The sequence below is a fragment of the Marmota marmota genome, unplaced genomic scaffold (genome assembly GCF_001458135.2).
Source record: "Marmota marmota marmota unplaced genomic scaffold, marMar, whole genome shotgun sequence".
NCBI classification, from domain to species: Eukaryota; Metazoa; Chordata; class Mammalia; order Rodentia; family Sciuridae; genus Marmota; species Marmota marmota.
The window spans coordinates 18,762,820-18,779,134 of NW_025999998.1; the positions used below are offsets into that span (position 1 = coordinate 18,762,820).

General features: G+C 32.1%; 1 protein-coding gene across 1 annotated transcript in view; it reads left to right on the forward strand.

Annotated features, from left to right (window-relative positions):
• The window catches only part of Vps13a (vacuolar protein sorting 13 homolog A), a 236,593-nt gene that overhangs the window by 81,672 nt on the left and 138,606 nt on the right, over nt 1-16,315 (forward strand). The window contains 6 exon segments of the mRNA XM_048806784.1: nt 4,581-4,766; nt 8,409-8,556; nt 12,496-12,623; nt 13,092-13,261; nt 13,732-13,946; nt 14,733-14,965. Coding sequence (XP_048662741.1) covers nt 4,581-4,766; nt 8,409-8,556; nt 12,496-12,623; nt 13,092-13,261; nt 13,732-13,946; nt 14,733-14,965 — 1,080 coding nt within the window.

Sequence of the window (16,315 nt, forward strand, 5' to 3'; positions counted from 1 at the left end):
TCTTATTGTCTAATTTTTTGAGTTCTTTGTATACTCTGGATATTAGGGCTCTATCTGAAGTGTGAGGAGTAAAGATTTGTTCCCAGGGTGTGGGCTCCCTATTTACCTCTCTTATTGTTTCTTTTGCTGAGAAAAAACTTTTTAGTTTGAGTAAGTCCCATTTGTTGATTCTAGTTATTAAGTTTTGTGCTATGGGTGTCCTATTGAGGAATTTGGAGCCCGACCCCACGGACTGTAGATCGTAGCCAACTTTTTCTTCGATCAGACGGCGCGTCTCTGATTTGATATCAAGCTCCTTGATCCATTTTGAATTAACTTTTGTGCATGGCGAGAGAAAGGGATTCAGTTTCATTTTGTTGCATATGGATTTCCAGTTTTCCCAGCACCATTTGTTGAAGATGCTATCCTTCCTCCATTGCATGCTTTTAGCCCCTTTATCAAATATAAGATAGTTGTAGTTTTGTGGATTGGTTTCTGTGTCCTCTATTCTGTACCATTGGTCCACCCGCCTGTTTTGGTACCAGTACCATGCTGTTTTTGTTACTATTGCTCTGGAGTATAGTTTGAAGTCTGGTATCGCTATACCGCCTGATTCACACTTCCTGCTTAGCATTGTTTTTGCTATTCTGGGTCTTTTATTTTTCCATATGAATTTCATGATTGCTTTCTCTATTTCTACAAGAAATGCCATTGGGATTTTGATTGGCATTCCATTAAACCTATAGAGAACTTTTGGTAATATCGCCATTTTGATGATGTTAGTTCTGCCTGTCCATGAACAGGGTATATTTTTCCATCTTCTAAGATCTTCTTCTATTTCTCTCTTTAGGGTTCTGTAGTTTTCATTGTATAAGTCTTTCTACATTAAAGACTTTGGTAGCTTAAATTGTTTGCAGTGGGATTGTAGTTTATTTTAACTATACTTCATTTTGTGATTCTCTCTCCCTCAAATATTTTTGGGAATATCAATTATAGTCTTTTAAAAATTGTTTTGTATTGGAAGTGCTACAGCTAGTTGGATTCAAGTGACACTGAATTCTTTTTTTAAATTTATTTTTATTAGTTCTAATCAGTTATCCATGAAAGCAGAAAGCTTTTTGATTCATTGTACTCAAAAATAGAGCACAACTTTTTATTTCTCTGGTTGTACACGATGTAGAGTCACATGTGCAGTCATACATGTACCTAGGGTATTGGTGTTCATATCATTCCATCATCTTTCCTGCCCCCATGCCCACCACCCTTTTCCTCCTTCCCCTTGGCCCTATCAAAATTTCTACATTCTTCTCACAGCACCCCCCTATTATGGATCAGCATTCACTTACCAGAAGAAATACTCGGCCTTTGGTTTTTAAGGATTGGCTTACTTCACTTAATATGATATTCTCCCACTCCACCCATTTACCTCAAATACCATAATTTTATTCTCTTTTAATGCCGAGTAATATTCCATTGTGTATATATACCACAGTTTCTTTATCCATTCATCTGTTGAAGGGCATCTAGGTTGGTTTCACTGTTTAGCTGTTGAGTGACACTGAATTCTTGACAAGCTGATGTGACTTAAGGTTAGGGGGCCAGGATTCTATTGAATGAGGGTCATGCTAATGAATAATGGTGACAGAAGATATTAAAGACAAGAGGGTAGTGATAATGTGAAAGGATATAGAGGCATATATAGATTGGAGATTCAATAATATCAGTGTTAAAAAAATAAGAACTATTTGTTGATGTATTATAGCATGAGTAAAAGTGGTAAACCTGGGTCTTGTTATTCTTAAAGGAACAGTGAGAGATGGGAGGCATCATCACAAATTAAGAAAAATTATTTCTCTTACCCTGAGATAGGCAGGTTATTGGAGAAAAACTGACATCTGTTTATAGAACTTCTTGGAAAGCCATGTTTCGGTTAAGGTAAGAAATGAATGATATAGTTAGTGAAGACAGTTGGAAAATGTTGAATGATTTGTTATCTAAGTCCAGGGATTTTGGAAATTACAGGAAAATACTAAGATAAGAGATTTCTGTTTTATTAGTAGGCTATAATATGCATTAATACCTTGAAGTTTCAAGTGGTTCAGTAACCTGGAGAGTTTGAAATGTAAGTTTCCATTGCTAAAATAGAATATTTATACTTTCATTTCATCATGTATTGTTTGTTTTAAAGAAATGGTAGATGTAAATGAGGTGTGAATCTATTGGTAAAATAGATTGCTTGTGTTTAACAAGAGTCCACAATTGTCTGTAATAATCATAATATTTATTATTTTATCTCCAAAATGGTTAATTTTATTGATAATGAGCATAAAAGATTGTTAACAATCTCTTGAATATCCCAAAATAACTGCTAACAATTTGGTCTTTTTGTTACAGTTCATTTTATTTGCATTTATATTTAACTTCAGTAAAATTAGGATTATATTGTGTGGCTTGTGTTGTAAATTGCTTTTTTCTAACAACAGGCTGTATTTTTTCATGTTTTTATTTTGAATGCATAATTTTTTCTTAATAGTTTATTACTTAGTTTTTAAAAATAAATTTTGTTAGGAATTTAAATTGATTCAATTTCTTTTTGATATTATAACACTATAATGATTATTGTTTTTTTGTTTGTTTATCAGTACTGATATGATCATCTTCTTTACTTTTTTTGGACAATTCATTTCTGTAGGTTGAATTCTTACAAATAGAATTGTTCAACTAGAGTATAACCACTTTTTCCTGAAATAACTTTTAAAAAGTAATTGGTTTGTGAAAATACAGTTTAGTTACTATTTTTCTCCACATAAGCAAGGACAACAAGTTCTTTATATTGTTGTATATATCTTAATCCAATTTCTTGAATACAGTTTAGCAAATATTTATTAATTATATTACTTATGCCAATAATCTGAACTAATACTAGTAACACAACAAAGAATAAGATAAACATAGTCCAGTGCCTTCCCATGAAGTTTTCACTATAATTGAAATTCATAAGTGGACTGTATACACTAAAATGCATTATATGAAATACTTTGATAGAAAAAGTTCAAAGAACTTGTAGGCACACATAGCCAAATTATCTAGCCCCAAGATATAGAGTAATATTAACACAAAAGATTTTTCCAGAGGAAATAATGTTTTAATTTAGTATTTATGTTTCTTATAGTTTATTTACTCAAATATTTTGAAGGCTGTGATCCAAGTATTTATTACAGTGAAGAACTAGAAATAACATATTTTTCATGATAGAAGGCTGATTAAATGACTTAGGACTTAGCTCTATGTTATGATATATAGCCATTAAAGTTGAATATGCAGTATTACCTTATAGAGTTTTTAGATTCCTTATTTTATTACAGTTAAGTAGAAGATTGCAAGCATGCATGCATGGATAAGTATAATGCCACTCTGTATTCCATTCATCAATTGGTTTGATAACAAGACATTCTGAGAGATCCTTGATGATTCCCATATTTCTTTCCCATTGTATAAACAATAGCTAAAATTACAGTAGTATCCTGATATTCTAATTTAAGGATTTGCTGTCAGTTAAACTATAAATACATTACTAATTGTTTGAGATTGTCACTTGAAGATACAATAGGAAGCTTCTATGGTCATATTGTCCTTGAAGGGTGTTTTAGTCAGCTTTTTTGTTACTTATCACAAGGCCTGATAAGAAACATGAAAAAATTTATTTGGGGCTCCTGGTTTCAGAGGTCTATGTTCATAGATGGCTGACTCCATTGCTTTAGGCTTGAAATGAGGCAAAAGATTATGGCTGAGATATGGAGGAGGAAACAGCTCAGGACATGGCAATCAAGATGCAGAGAGAGAGAGAGCTCTGCTCAACAGGGACAAAATATAAATCCCAAAGGCATGTCCCCAGTAACCTGCCTCCTCTAGCCATGCCTTACTATCTTCAGATACAACCCATTTAATTTCTGTCATTGAACCCAGTTAATCCTTTTTAGTGGATTAATCCACTGACTGGATCACAACTCTCATAATCTAATCATTTCACCTCTGAACCTTCTTGCATTTTCTTACATGTGAGCTTTGAGGTACACTTCATATCTAACAAAGGAATTCAGTGACCTGATCTTTTCTTGATTCTTGAGCATCAATCCTACTTTTATCAGTACTTGGAAAACCAAATATGGTTCAGCTTTATATAAAATTGTACATACTCAGCTATTTTGATCCATAGAAATAGAAATTTCATATGGTACAACTTTATTTCTTTTTAAAGTAAGGAAATATGCAGTATTCTGCTACATATCTGAATCAGTGTAGTAAAATGTTTTTATAATGAGGTTTTATGTAATGGTTGTTTACTGATTATATAGAGAAAGTTCTGGATTTGGAATACAGCGAGTATTTTTTGTCACTTTTTACCACATTGTAAAATGCTATTTAAAAAATTAATTTATCAGATAAAGTCACCTTTGTTTCTATAGGGACAGAACATCTCTCATGTTGATATGTAAAATGTAGCCCAACAGAGTTTCTTCATACCCCAAATTTATTGATTTCTCTTTTATATAGAAGTTTATATAAGTTAATCTTTGTCCCTCCACCCTCATCTGACTATATATGAAACAGTTCATAGAAATTTTGTTTCTACTTACAGGTCTCAGTATTTTAATGATGCATACCAGGAAGTACTGGACCTATTACTGCCATTAAATCTTGAAGTGGTTGTTGAGCGAAATATGTCCTGGGAATGGTACCAAGAAGTTCCTTGTTTTAATGTAAATGCTCAGCTAAAACCTATGGAGGTAACATTCTGGTTGCTCTTTGATTTCTGTTTTTGTTTTTGTTGTTGTTGTTTTTCATGGGAAATGTTGCTTTGGAGTGTAAGAACTTTTTTGGGTAGAATTTTTATATAATCAGTTCGGTCAGAAGGGAAATTGTGACTTATTAGTCTAGAATTTTTTAATATTCTCCGTTTGCTCTTTTAACAGATACTCTAATTTAAGGATTTGCTGCCAGTTAAAATATAAATACAAATGAGTACTTACTGTGTGTGAAGCCTTGTGTTAGGTGCTGGAGATATAGTGACAAAGAAGATATGACATTTTACTTCATGTAACTTACAAGTCTAAGGCAGTGGTTGGTGGTGATGGTGATCTGGAATATGCAGTAGTTAGATAGTAAAAAGTGAATGGACACGTATTTAAAATAGTTATAAATTGTGATAAATTCCATGAAGGAAACAGTCAATTAGTTGTATTCATGGAGAATTTAGTGGACAGGTCTAGGCTGGAAATATTATTTGATAAGTTATCAGCATATAATATTTAAAACTATGGTAAAATATGAAATAACCTGTAAAAAAAAAAGTTAAAGGAAGAGAATGTCTAGAGGAGTGGGGAGGTTGAAGGTGAAAATGGTAAATGTTGTCATCACCTTAGTTATAGCTTTGTTCATTGACATTACTTTGCAGATCTCTAACACACCACCCACAAGTCCTTATTTTTCCCTTCTGACAGGATTGAAGTCAAAACTATTATCACATGCTTTACTGAAGTGGCAGCAACATATACTCTGTTTATTCTTAAAGAAATCTACTTAGATCCTTCCCCGCCTTCCATCCCCAGTTTTCCTTTCTATTTCTCTATAAAATTTTATTCAAAAAGAGAAAACCATCATGTTTGAGATTTCAGACTTTTTAAGTCAAAATTATATACAGTGTTTAAAATGTGATGGTGTCAACTGAGAGTCTTTAAGCTCTTAGTAAGTAAGGTAATATGAATGCGTTAACTTATAGGGTTGGGGATGAATGGTGTCTTCAGATAAATTTTTGAAATATTTAAATTCTCTTTATATTGGTAAGAGAACAGATAGAAACTTAAAAAACATAAATAGCATATTCTACCCAGAATGCAGGGAGATCCACATCCCACTGTGTTATTAGGCAGATTTTCATGTGGCAACAGAGATTTTGTTTTCGCTCACTGTTCTCAGGAGACTTCATGCAGAATATTCATGTGATGCTGCAGATCACCTGCAAATACCTGGGTGCCTTCTGGGGCAGATTCACTAGGAGGAAGTTCAGTCTTCCCCTACCCTGATTCACCTGAACAATTAGCAAGTATTGCCGTAGCTCACTCCACAGCCCACATATTTTATCCCTTTTGGACCTCATGTTTATACCCTAGGACCTTATTCTCTGTCAGAAGCTGGAATGAAGTCATTTAGTCTCATGTATGCAGACCAAATGCAACAACTTTTGATTTCTGCCTGCCCTGACTTGTAGGAGCCATATATCAGCGGTCTTGCAATCCTTACAATTCTTCTAGCTTCTTCCAGTGAGCTGCTGTCTAGATTGAAGAGTTAGGATTAAAAATCAGTATTTGAGGGGAATTCATTGTACTGTACTAATTGAAAGAAATGATTTAAAAGTTCTAACATTTAATTTCAGCTAACTAATTTATATGAACATATTATTTTTGCAATGCTTGCACCATAATGAGCACAAAATAGTGTCATGAGTAAAAAGAGAATGAATGAAAGTTTTTAAAAAAACATAGGTAGCATGAATAAAGTATATATGGACTTTATCTTAAAAACTAGATGAAGTACAGTCAAAGGAAGCCTGATTTCAATACAACTGTAAAATTTTGTGTAATTAAAATCCCTTTAGCTTTTTACAACCAGAAATAAAAACAGTTTTGAAAAGTTCAGAATTAAGTCACAATTTCGCAATTAAAAAAACTGTCTTGATCACATACATCAATTTAAAACTCATTTTTTTAAATATATAAATGCTGTTACTTTATTCATGGTTCTCCAAAGAAATAAATAATAGGAATGGTGTGGTAGGGGTAAAAGGGAGAGATTTAGCTTAAGAAATTGGTGCATATGATGTGGAGGCTAACAAGTTCAAAAGGTACAAGGTAGGCCAGTACAAGGCACAGGAAAATGTTGATGTTGCAGCAGTCTTAAGGTAGCCTGCAGCAAAATTCTTGCTTGAAAGGGGTCAGTCTTCTTTCTAGGGAATGCATCCAACTGATTGGATGAGGCCAACTCTGTCATGGAAAGGAGTCTCATTTGCTCAAAATCTACTGATTTAAATGTTAATCTCATCAAACAAAAAACTTTAGAAGAATGTCTAGAATAATATTTGACAAGATATTTAGCTACTGTGAACCAAACTAATGAAACATACCATACCTTTGTGTGTACATACAATTAACCACTATATCTCTCATGATAGGTCTTATGGTGTTGGTATAGGCTAATTTCAAAACAAGTGGGGTTTGAAGTTAACTGTGAGGGAGTTATTGAAGTTTATGTGAACTTAAGCATTTTACTTAACTGTTTAGGTTTATTTTCTTATAAAATCAGGATTATATTTCACATACTTAAGACTTTTGTGAGATTGAAATAAAATAATTCATGCAAAACACATTATATATTTCATCACACAAATATACTGTTATTTTGGCTGTTCTATCTTTTATAAAATAGATGATTAATAATCAAAAGTGTCCAAAGTATTGGATAACTACTGACCAATGAAAGTTCATTTTAAAGGTTTAAAATTACTGGATTATTTGGCACATTCATAACAAGTAGTTCACTGCCAGTAGTTATCTAATTTAGTTGTGTATTTCACAAATTCCTAAAGATCACATGGCATTTAGAAAACTGAATGTTCTTATGCATTAAAATTTTAATCTAAATTTCAGTTAGAGAGCTAAAATTAAATAAGTTTTTCATTTTTCTTACATGAGAATTTTAAGGGAAGGATATAGGGGTATTAAAAAGAACAAATCTTTTTTTTTTGTTGTTATACCAATACTGAGACCCTCAAATAACTCTCAGACCACACATTGCCATTCCAATTAAGCTTTTATTGCTGGCCACCAGCAGACACTCTAACTCTCTAAAAGCGAGATGGTCAGAGTGACGCGCCTACCTTCAGTTGGCCTCATATTTAAGCCAAAAACAAAAACAAAAAACCCACAAAAGGGACGTTTGAGGGTTTAGCCAATATAAGCAAGAAAGTACAGAATCTGAATTGTGCAGTTAATGAGACAGTATAATGGGTACTTTGGTATTTCCCACAAGACTTTCCAGTTGGCATAGCAGCAAGCAGAAAGGAAGTGGGTCAAAATGATCCTAGTTGAGTACAAGTTAGAGAATGGTTACTAAAGTCTAGACAGTTAATCTCTGACAAGGTACGTTGCCCTAGAAATATAGAAAGCAAAGAGAACAATTTTACATTGTATAAGAATTGCTAGGTAACTGTTGATGGGTACAGAGTTGGGGCTTTCCCATGGGAGAAGCATTTCTTACATGATATGGAGTCTCAGGGTAAAATGGAGTCTGTTTGGTCATTGCCTTACCCTGGCCCATAACATTTTTCCTTGTATTTTCTTTTTTTATTTTCCTAAATTATTTTTTTTAAATAGTTTATTCTTAGTCAAGAAGATATGACTACTATTTTTAAAACATTATATGGCAACTTATGGTATGAAGATGTTAATGCCTCACCTGCTAGTGTGAAAGACCACTCTGGCAATTCTAATGGAGTAGCTAATGCTTCATACCATTCAGGAGGTAAGTTAACCTTAAATTGGTTCCCCCTTTTCATGCTTTCTGTCCTCTCTCTATTTATTCTCCCCCTCCTCTCCTTTGTCCCCTGCCCCATCTCCCTCTTTTCTCCTTTCTTCTATTCCTTTTTTCCTTTCTCCTCTCTTTCTTTCCTTTCCCTTTCTCTTTCTTCTTCTCATAGGATTAATAAATCTCTTTCTAATGCTCTAATTCCATTTAGACATTCATAAATTATCTCTTTTATTAATCATTCTGTTGATATTTATCCTTTGAATTAAAATTCCTAGTTCTGTTTTGTTACTTTTTTCTCAACTTTCCTATAGGTCCTTCCATCTGCTTGCAACCCTCTTCCTTATCCTTATAATAGTATACAATGGTATTAGGAATATCAAAATATTATGAGTGTATATAGAAAGATGATCATTGTAGATGATGGGTTTTAACATATGTTTTCAAGATAAATGGCTGAAAAATAGGATAGAAGGAATCATAACTTAGAAAGTTGTTTTCCAGTGTTAGATCCAAAGTGCTATGTGGAATATAGCTGGGTGCTAAGTTCAGTACTAGCGTGTGAAAAATTGGGTTAGTTAGGAATGCTAAGATGATTTTGATGCAGAATAATGAAGTGTTATCCTCATTGTATAATTTGGAGATCCCCAAACCTACCTACCATAAAGTAAAACCTACTAATCCATGATGTCTACATTTTCAAAGCCCTGAGGTATTATATAGCTTTACCACTTGGAGAATCCTTACACATAAATAACCTTACATTTACAGCAATACTGGAAACCCATCCTTACTATCTAATCAACACAGTCCTTTATTGTTAAACATAAATGGTCAGATTTGAGGAAAATCACAAGAGCACAAGCATGAAAGAAACAATAAATACATTAGTGTTTTGTAAAATAAACAAATAATTGAACAGTATATACTTATAGTGCAGAAGTGTAGCATACTAAATTTTGCATAATTGAGCCACTGTTAGCAACTCTCTAAAATAAAGAAATTCTCTTCTCTCACATTCTATTTTAGAGAGTTGCTTTATCGAAACTGTAGCAGCAGAGGTAGTATCATAATAAACTACAAATCCCCAAAAACACAGGGATGAAAAAGTGTTGCTTCAGTTCAGAAAGCCCAATTCCAGAATAATAGATACTGCAGGGGAAATATCTGAGAGAATGAAAGCTTCCAAATAGGTATTAAACTCTGTATTTAAGTAAAATATCAAGTCAACTCTTATAAAGAATCTACCAGATTTTAAGCAGCTTGAGTAAACTATGTCTCCCCATATAAAAAAAATTTCCTTTTTTTAACTATCAGAACCAAAAATGGTAAGATTTTAAAAGTTACGAGAAAAAAAGAAACAGGCTGCCTACTAAGGGACTAGATTATTGATTGTGTGTGTGTGCAGGGGTGTATTGCTTTTGCATTATCAGTAGAACTTGATAAGATGGGAATCTGGATAATAGGTGAAAATAGAGCAATATTTCAGAATTCTGAGAAAAGTGATTTTAAAGCTAGGATTCTGTATATGGCCAAACCATCATCTAAAATGTGAAAACAAAAGAATTCTTAGATTTTTCATTGATTAAAGTGTACTCTCCTCGCACTCTGGATTGGAACCTTAGTACCACATAAAAATAAATAAGTGAAATAAAGGTATTGTGTCCAACTATAACTAAAAAATACAGATTAAAAAAAATGTACTCAAACTCCCAAATATCCACACCTAAAAAATTGAGTTTAAAAATATGTTCCAGCAAGGTAAACTAGGAATCAGAAAGTGGAAAATATCAAACAATAATGGTTCTACCCAGGAGTACATTTTAAAGAAATCCCAAAATTATATATGTGACTAGGCTGGAAGTACTTGGTTTTCATTAAAAAGGAACCAAGACTATTTAATGAACAACAACAACAAAAAAAAAATAGAAAAGAAGAAGAAGAAAAGTTAGGTAGAATTATGTCCTATATCCTAAGAAAAGTAGCATAAATTGTACATAATTTGTGTGATGAGGACTTAACTATATTTTATAAGTGGCATAGAGAGAATGGTAAGTTTTCTGTTTTTAAGAAAGAAATCTGTATATTGTAATGCAGAAATACAGTGTGCTGAATTTTCCATGATTTTTTAGCTACTGTTAGAATGGGAAAGAAGAATTTTCATTTTTGAGAGATGCACCAGTGTAGCTAAAGTTCCAGAGGCAGTATTATAATAAACTATAAATCTCTTCACTGAAAAATATTACGTAGTCCAACAACACATGAAAGACTATGTAGGTGCCAAACCATTTGTAGATGACCTTCTTCTGGGTTAGGATTTCTTACCTAGCAGAGCAGCTCCCTTTCTGTGACCTATTAAAAGTTAGCTCTTGGTATAAAGGTTTGGAGGGCAAGGGAAGACAGAGAAAGAATATATAAATAAGCAAATGTTATTAACCATAATAATAAGGAAGTAAAGACAGAACTAATTAAATCTGGAGAGGAAGATGTTACAGGTGAATGAAATAATATATAAATAATCGGAATTATGAAGATAATATCTAAAATTGATGGCACAAGAAATAAAGGTTAGAATATATTGTTATTTTAATAATTTTCTTCTGGAAATTTTTATACCTATGTCATTTGAACTGAATAATGATCAACATAAAATATGAAAAAATTTGTGAACTGCAACTTAAGCAATGCTGAAAGAAATTTGTAGCTATAAAGAATTATATTAGTCTACTAGACTATTATAATAGACTTACAATGCCAAATGTTGATGGAGAAAATGGAATTGCTAAAACTTTCACATATGACCTGTAGGAATATGAAGTAGTATAACCAGTTTGACAAAGAGTTTGTCAGTTAATATACACCTACCTATAATAGAGTAACTCCACACTTAGGTATTTAACCCCACCCTATTCCAAAATAAGTGTGTATATACACAAAATGATTTATTCATAGAAGTCCAAATCTAAAAATAATCCAAATGTTTTTCAATAGATGAATGAATAAACTGTTTTCAGAGTGCATGATTACTTCCATAAGTGAACTACTGATGCATGTAGTAACATAAATAAATCTCAGAAACATTATGTTCACTGAAAGAAGCCAACCATGAAATGGTACAATCTGTATTATTCCATTGAAATAGAATTTAGGCACAGACAAAATTAATCCATGATGATTGAAATTAGAATGGTAGGGATGTTGGAATTTGACTGGAAAGATCAATTAAGGAGACTTTCGCGGGGGGGGGATTTAAATGTTCCATATGTTGGGGGGTTGGTTACATGGATGTATACATTTATGAAGTCTCATTAAGTTGTTCGGATAGGATTCATTTATTTCATTTTATGTAAATTTTATCTTAATTAGAAATAAATTACCTGGAATGTTGATCTTGTCTCTTGAGTTGGGTTGAATGAGAATTAGGAATTGATGTGTTTTCCTTATAAGCCCATTTAATATATATCATATACATATAACATTCTCATTAAAATTTAAATGTAGGAAACACAATATTTGAGTCCTGATTAGTGGAACAATTTTTAAAATAACATCTAATGTATCTTATTTGGTCTTATTTTTTAAAAGTAAAATTTCAATATTAAACTATGTGACAGGTGCTTTATTTACTTATTGTTAAGCACTTTAGTATACATTTTACACATGCTGATTTACTTAATCTTCAAAACAAACCCTGTGGTTAGTTTTATTATTCCCAAATTATAAAAGTAGAAATGGAAGCATTGATAGAAAACAGGAGTGCTGAGTGTTTAATATTCCCAAATTATTATGCAAAGAATCCCAAGCCAGAAATTCTATATGTGAATTTCTAATATTTTTAATTTTCTTGAATAACATCTTAATTTGTTGAATCTATTTCATGGTTGTTCTAATAAGCTACTTTTCATATTTTTTTCTCTTACTCAATAATTTTTCAAGGAGCAACTATGGTAACAGCTGCTGTTGTAGAAGTACATTCACATGCTTCTCAAGTTAAGACAACACTAAATATGAGTTTCAAAACTGATTATCTCACCATGGTACTGTATAGTCCAGGTCCTGAACAGGTAAGTTGAGGAAGAAAAGAAAATACATTTTATTGTGAAAAATTATATATGTGAATGTTTATCAGTAATGCTTGTTCATATTCTGTGTGTATTTTGTAGTGTTCTTCTGAAGAAATGGTTGATCTTTTCACTTTAAATTGACAATAATTTTGACCATTTCCATTTTTAATTAGCTATTACTTTTATATAACTAATAATGTGAAAAATAAATTATTTTTGGCATTTTATTGGAGAGTCCTTTGAAAATATAGAATTTTGGAGCAGAGGATGTATATAGCTCAGCAGTAAAGTACATACTCAACATGTGCAAAGCCCTGGAATTAGCCCCTGCATCACTCCCGAAATTAGAGAATTTTGATATTTCAGATAAGCAGATATAATAATTTCTAGTAGTTTATATCATAAAGTATACTTTAAACCTATTTTTGTATAATTTTCAGATTTCTGTTTGGATTTCTTATTCCACAGGAGGCTTTTACAGATGTTCGTGATCCTTCTCTGAAACTTGCTGAATTTAAGTTGGAAAATATTACAAGTAATTTAAAAATGTATACAGATGAATCAATATTTTCTTCTTTCTCATTAAGAAACTGTATTTTAGATGATAAAAGACCTCACATCAAGAAAGCAACTCCTAGGTATGTATTATAATAGCATTCTGAATTTTTACCTTAGAAATTGTTGGTATATTGTATAGAGCATACCTTTAGGATTACATTTTAACTTTCTGTTTACATCTTAGGATCTTCAGAGCTTCAGTTCAGTCAAGTCATGATATTCATGTTACATTTGAAATGTTCTGGTTTAGTTATATGCTCTTACTAGACAGTTGATAGATTCATTGAATAAATAAAAATAAATGGGAAAAAGCATGCTGACTTTCAAAAATGATAATTTCTTAAACATGAAGTTTCTAATTTATGAAGTATTTATGCTCCAGAAGTTTAAAGGTCTGTTATTTATAGCACTTTGTGGGTCTTCCTAGGAGACATGACTTCAGAGTGCTTATTTGTTCTTAGTAAAAGAATAAGAGGCCTTAAAGTTTTAATTGGTGTATTTGGTTATTTGTAAATTACTCATACATAGGCATTGTTATTGTGTTTTTCAGAATGATAGGACTGACAGTTGGGTTTGACAAAAAGGACATGATGGATGTTAAGTTTAGGAAAATCAGAGATGGTTCTGTGACTGATGCAGTCTTTCAAGAAATGTATATTTGTGCAAGTGTGGAATTCCTGCTGACAGTTGCAAATGTCTTTTTGGAGGCATACACAGCAGGGTCTATTACAGAGACCAGTATTCAAGCATGGACTTCTAAAGAAGGTTAGTTACCAGTTAAAATATTTAATATCTTTACTTTTGAAATACTATAATAGCACTTATCTTGGTTAGCCATTTAGATGATCAGAGTAAATGCAGAAATAAATTAAAATCTTTATTGTTCAGAGTAGGAGGAAACCCTTAATGTGTTTTCTGAGAGTATATGCAGTTTGTATTTTTTTTGACAGTGCAAATATATATTGGGTTAAAAAATTATGAGACCTACATTGGAATAAGTAATTTGCTTATCTACAGGCAACAATATGAACAAATTAAGTTGCCGAAAGAAAACAAGTAGGGAGAATAAGAACCAACCACATCTTTTTGGGATCAAAGATAATATCTTAATTTAATATATTTGTGTTTTATTCTGTTCTGTTGATAAATAGCTTTTACATATAATTTTTATATTTTTTAACATATTTCATGTAGTAGAAAGAGTATCAGGTTGAGATTTGGAATCTAGATTAGGTTCCAGTTGTGCCCTTAAATAGTAAAGATTTTGTCCCACAGTTGTTAGTGTTTCTCCAAGTCATGAGAGAATTGGAGCTTGAATGAGCATGTACTTAGTATGCATGAGTCCATTGGTTTAATCTTCAGTGCCACCAAAAACAAACAAAAAAACAAAGAGAAATTTTGAGTAGATTATTTTCGGATCTATGATTCTTTTATTTTCCTTTTGTACTTAGAGAAACATGTTTTTCTCATAAATAATCAAATACTTATAAGTAATACTTATATAACAAATACATATATATTTAAGATGTTGAATTATTATTTTTATTTTAGCACCTGTACAGGAATCAGAGAAATGGGAAGTTAATATTCTTATTAAAAACCCTGAAATTGTGTTTGTGGCTGACATGACAAAAAATGATGCTCCTGCCTTGGTCATTACAACACAATGTGAAATTTGCTGTAAAGGTGACAGTAAAAATAGTACAATAACTGCTGCTATTAAAGATCTCCAAATCAGAGCATGCCCATTTCTTCCAGCCAAGAGAAAAGGCAAAATCACTACTGTGAGTTTACTAACTAATTATTTGCTTAATTGTAACTGATTTAATATATAATATATATCATTTTTAGGAGTGAAAATTTCCTATTTTCTTTCCAACCTTGTTCTGTATAATAACTTTGTCTCTGTTCGAAGAGCCTCATTTAGAATATTATTATACCAGTTTTCAAATTTTTTTTTTCATTTTTGTAGATGTTCTTCATTGTTGTTTGTGGGAATTTTCTTACTGAGAAGTTGGTTTCATCTTGGTACTTTTCAATTAAGATCTTACTCTGAATTTCTAACCATGTCAGTTTCAAACTGCTCTTTGACTTTTAGGACTTTCTACCAGTTGTTTTCTGTGTTTCAGTTTTATTATTTTCCCTTTTTATCCCCCATCTGGGTGTTTTGCTTGTCTGCATATAACATATTTTCAACCTCAGCCATTTGCTTTGATATACTTCATATTTGAATTTTACTCACTAGTAATCACTTGGTTTTCTTCCTCCTTAAAACTCTTAATTCTTAGTTTATTTGCATAGATTCCCAATAGTTTAAAAAATACACTTGAAAATGATTAGGCTTCTAAAGGAGTAATAGAAGCATAAATATTCTAATTATGAAATATAATAGACATTATAATTTTAAGTTAATATATATTGATTAAGATATTAAATACAGCTGGGGTGTGGCTCAGAGGTAGAGGGCTCGCTCTACATAAATGTAAAATAAAGATATTGTGTCCATTTAAAAGTAAAACAATAAATATTTTTTTAAAAAAGATATTAAATAGGGTGGCCATGGTGGCACACGCCTGTAATCCAAGGCCTGTCCATGTTGTGTTGAATGTCCGAACCTCAGGCTTTGGAGGCTGAGGCAGGAGGATCACGATTTCAAAGCTGGCCTCAGCAATCTAGTGAGGCACCAAGCAACTTAGTGAGACCCTATCTCTAAATAAAATACAAAAAGGGCTATGTGTGTTGCTCAGTGGTTAAGCCCCCTGGGTTCAATCCCCATTAAATGAAAAAATTAAGATACTAAATAAACCTTGTCTTAGTTTGCAAAGTTGCTCATTATTAAGAAAAGGGAGGCTCTAAGGAAAATAACCATGAGCTAGATCTGTCTTTAAAGCAAACAGCAGGTGTCAAGTATATCATCCACAGCAGCAATGAATGTATCAGCATTAATGATGGGGGCCAGTTAGTTCTGAAAGATGGAAAAAGTATAGTAAATTAGGGGGAAAGAGATGTATTAGGAAGTTAGGAAAGAGTTTACATTTTCAAAAAGTGAGAGAATGCAGAAGAAATATAGTAAGTAATTTTTATATAGAAAGAAGGAAAAATAGAAGCAACAAATGAAGTGATATTATTACTTT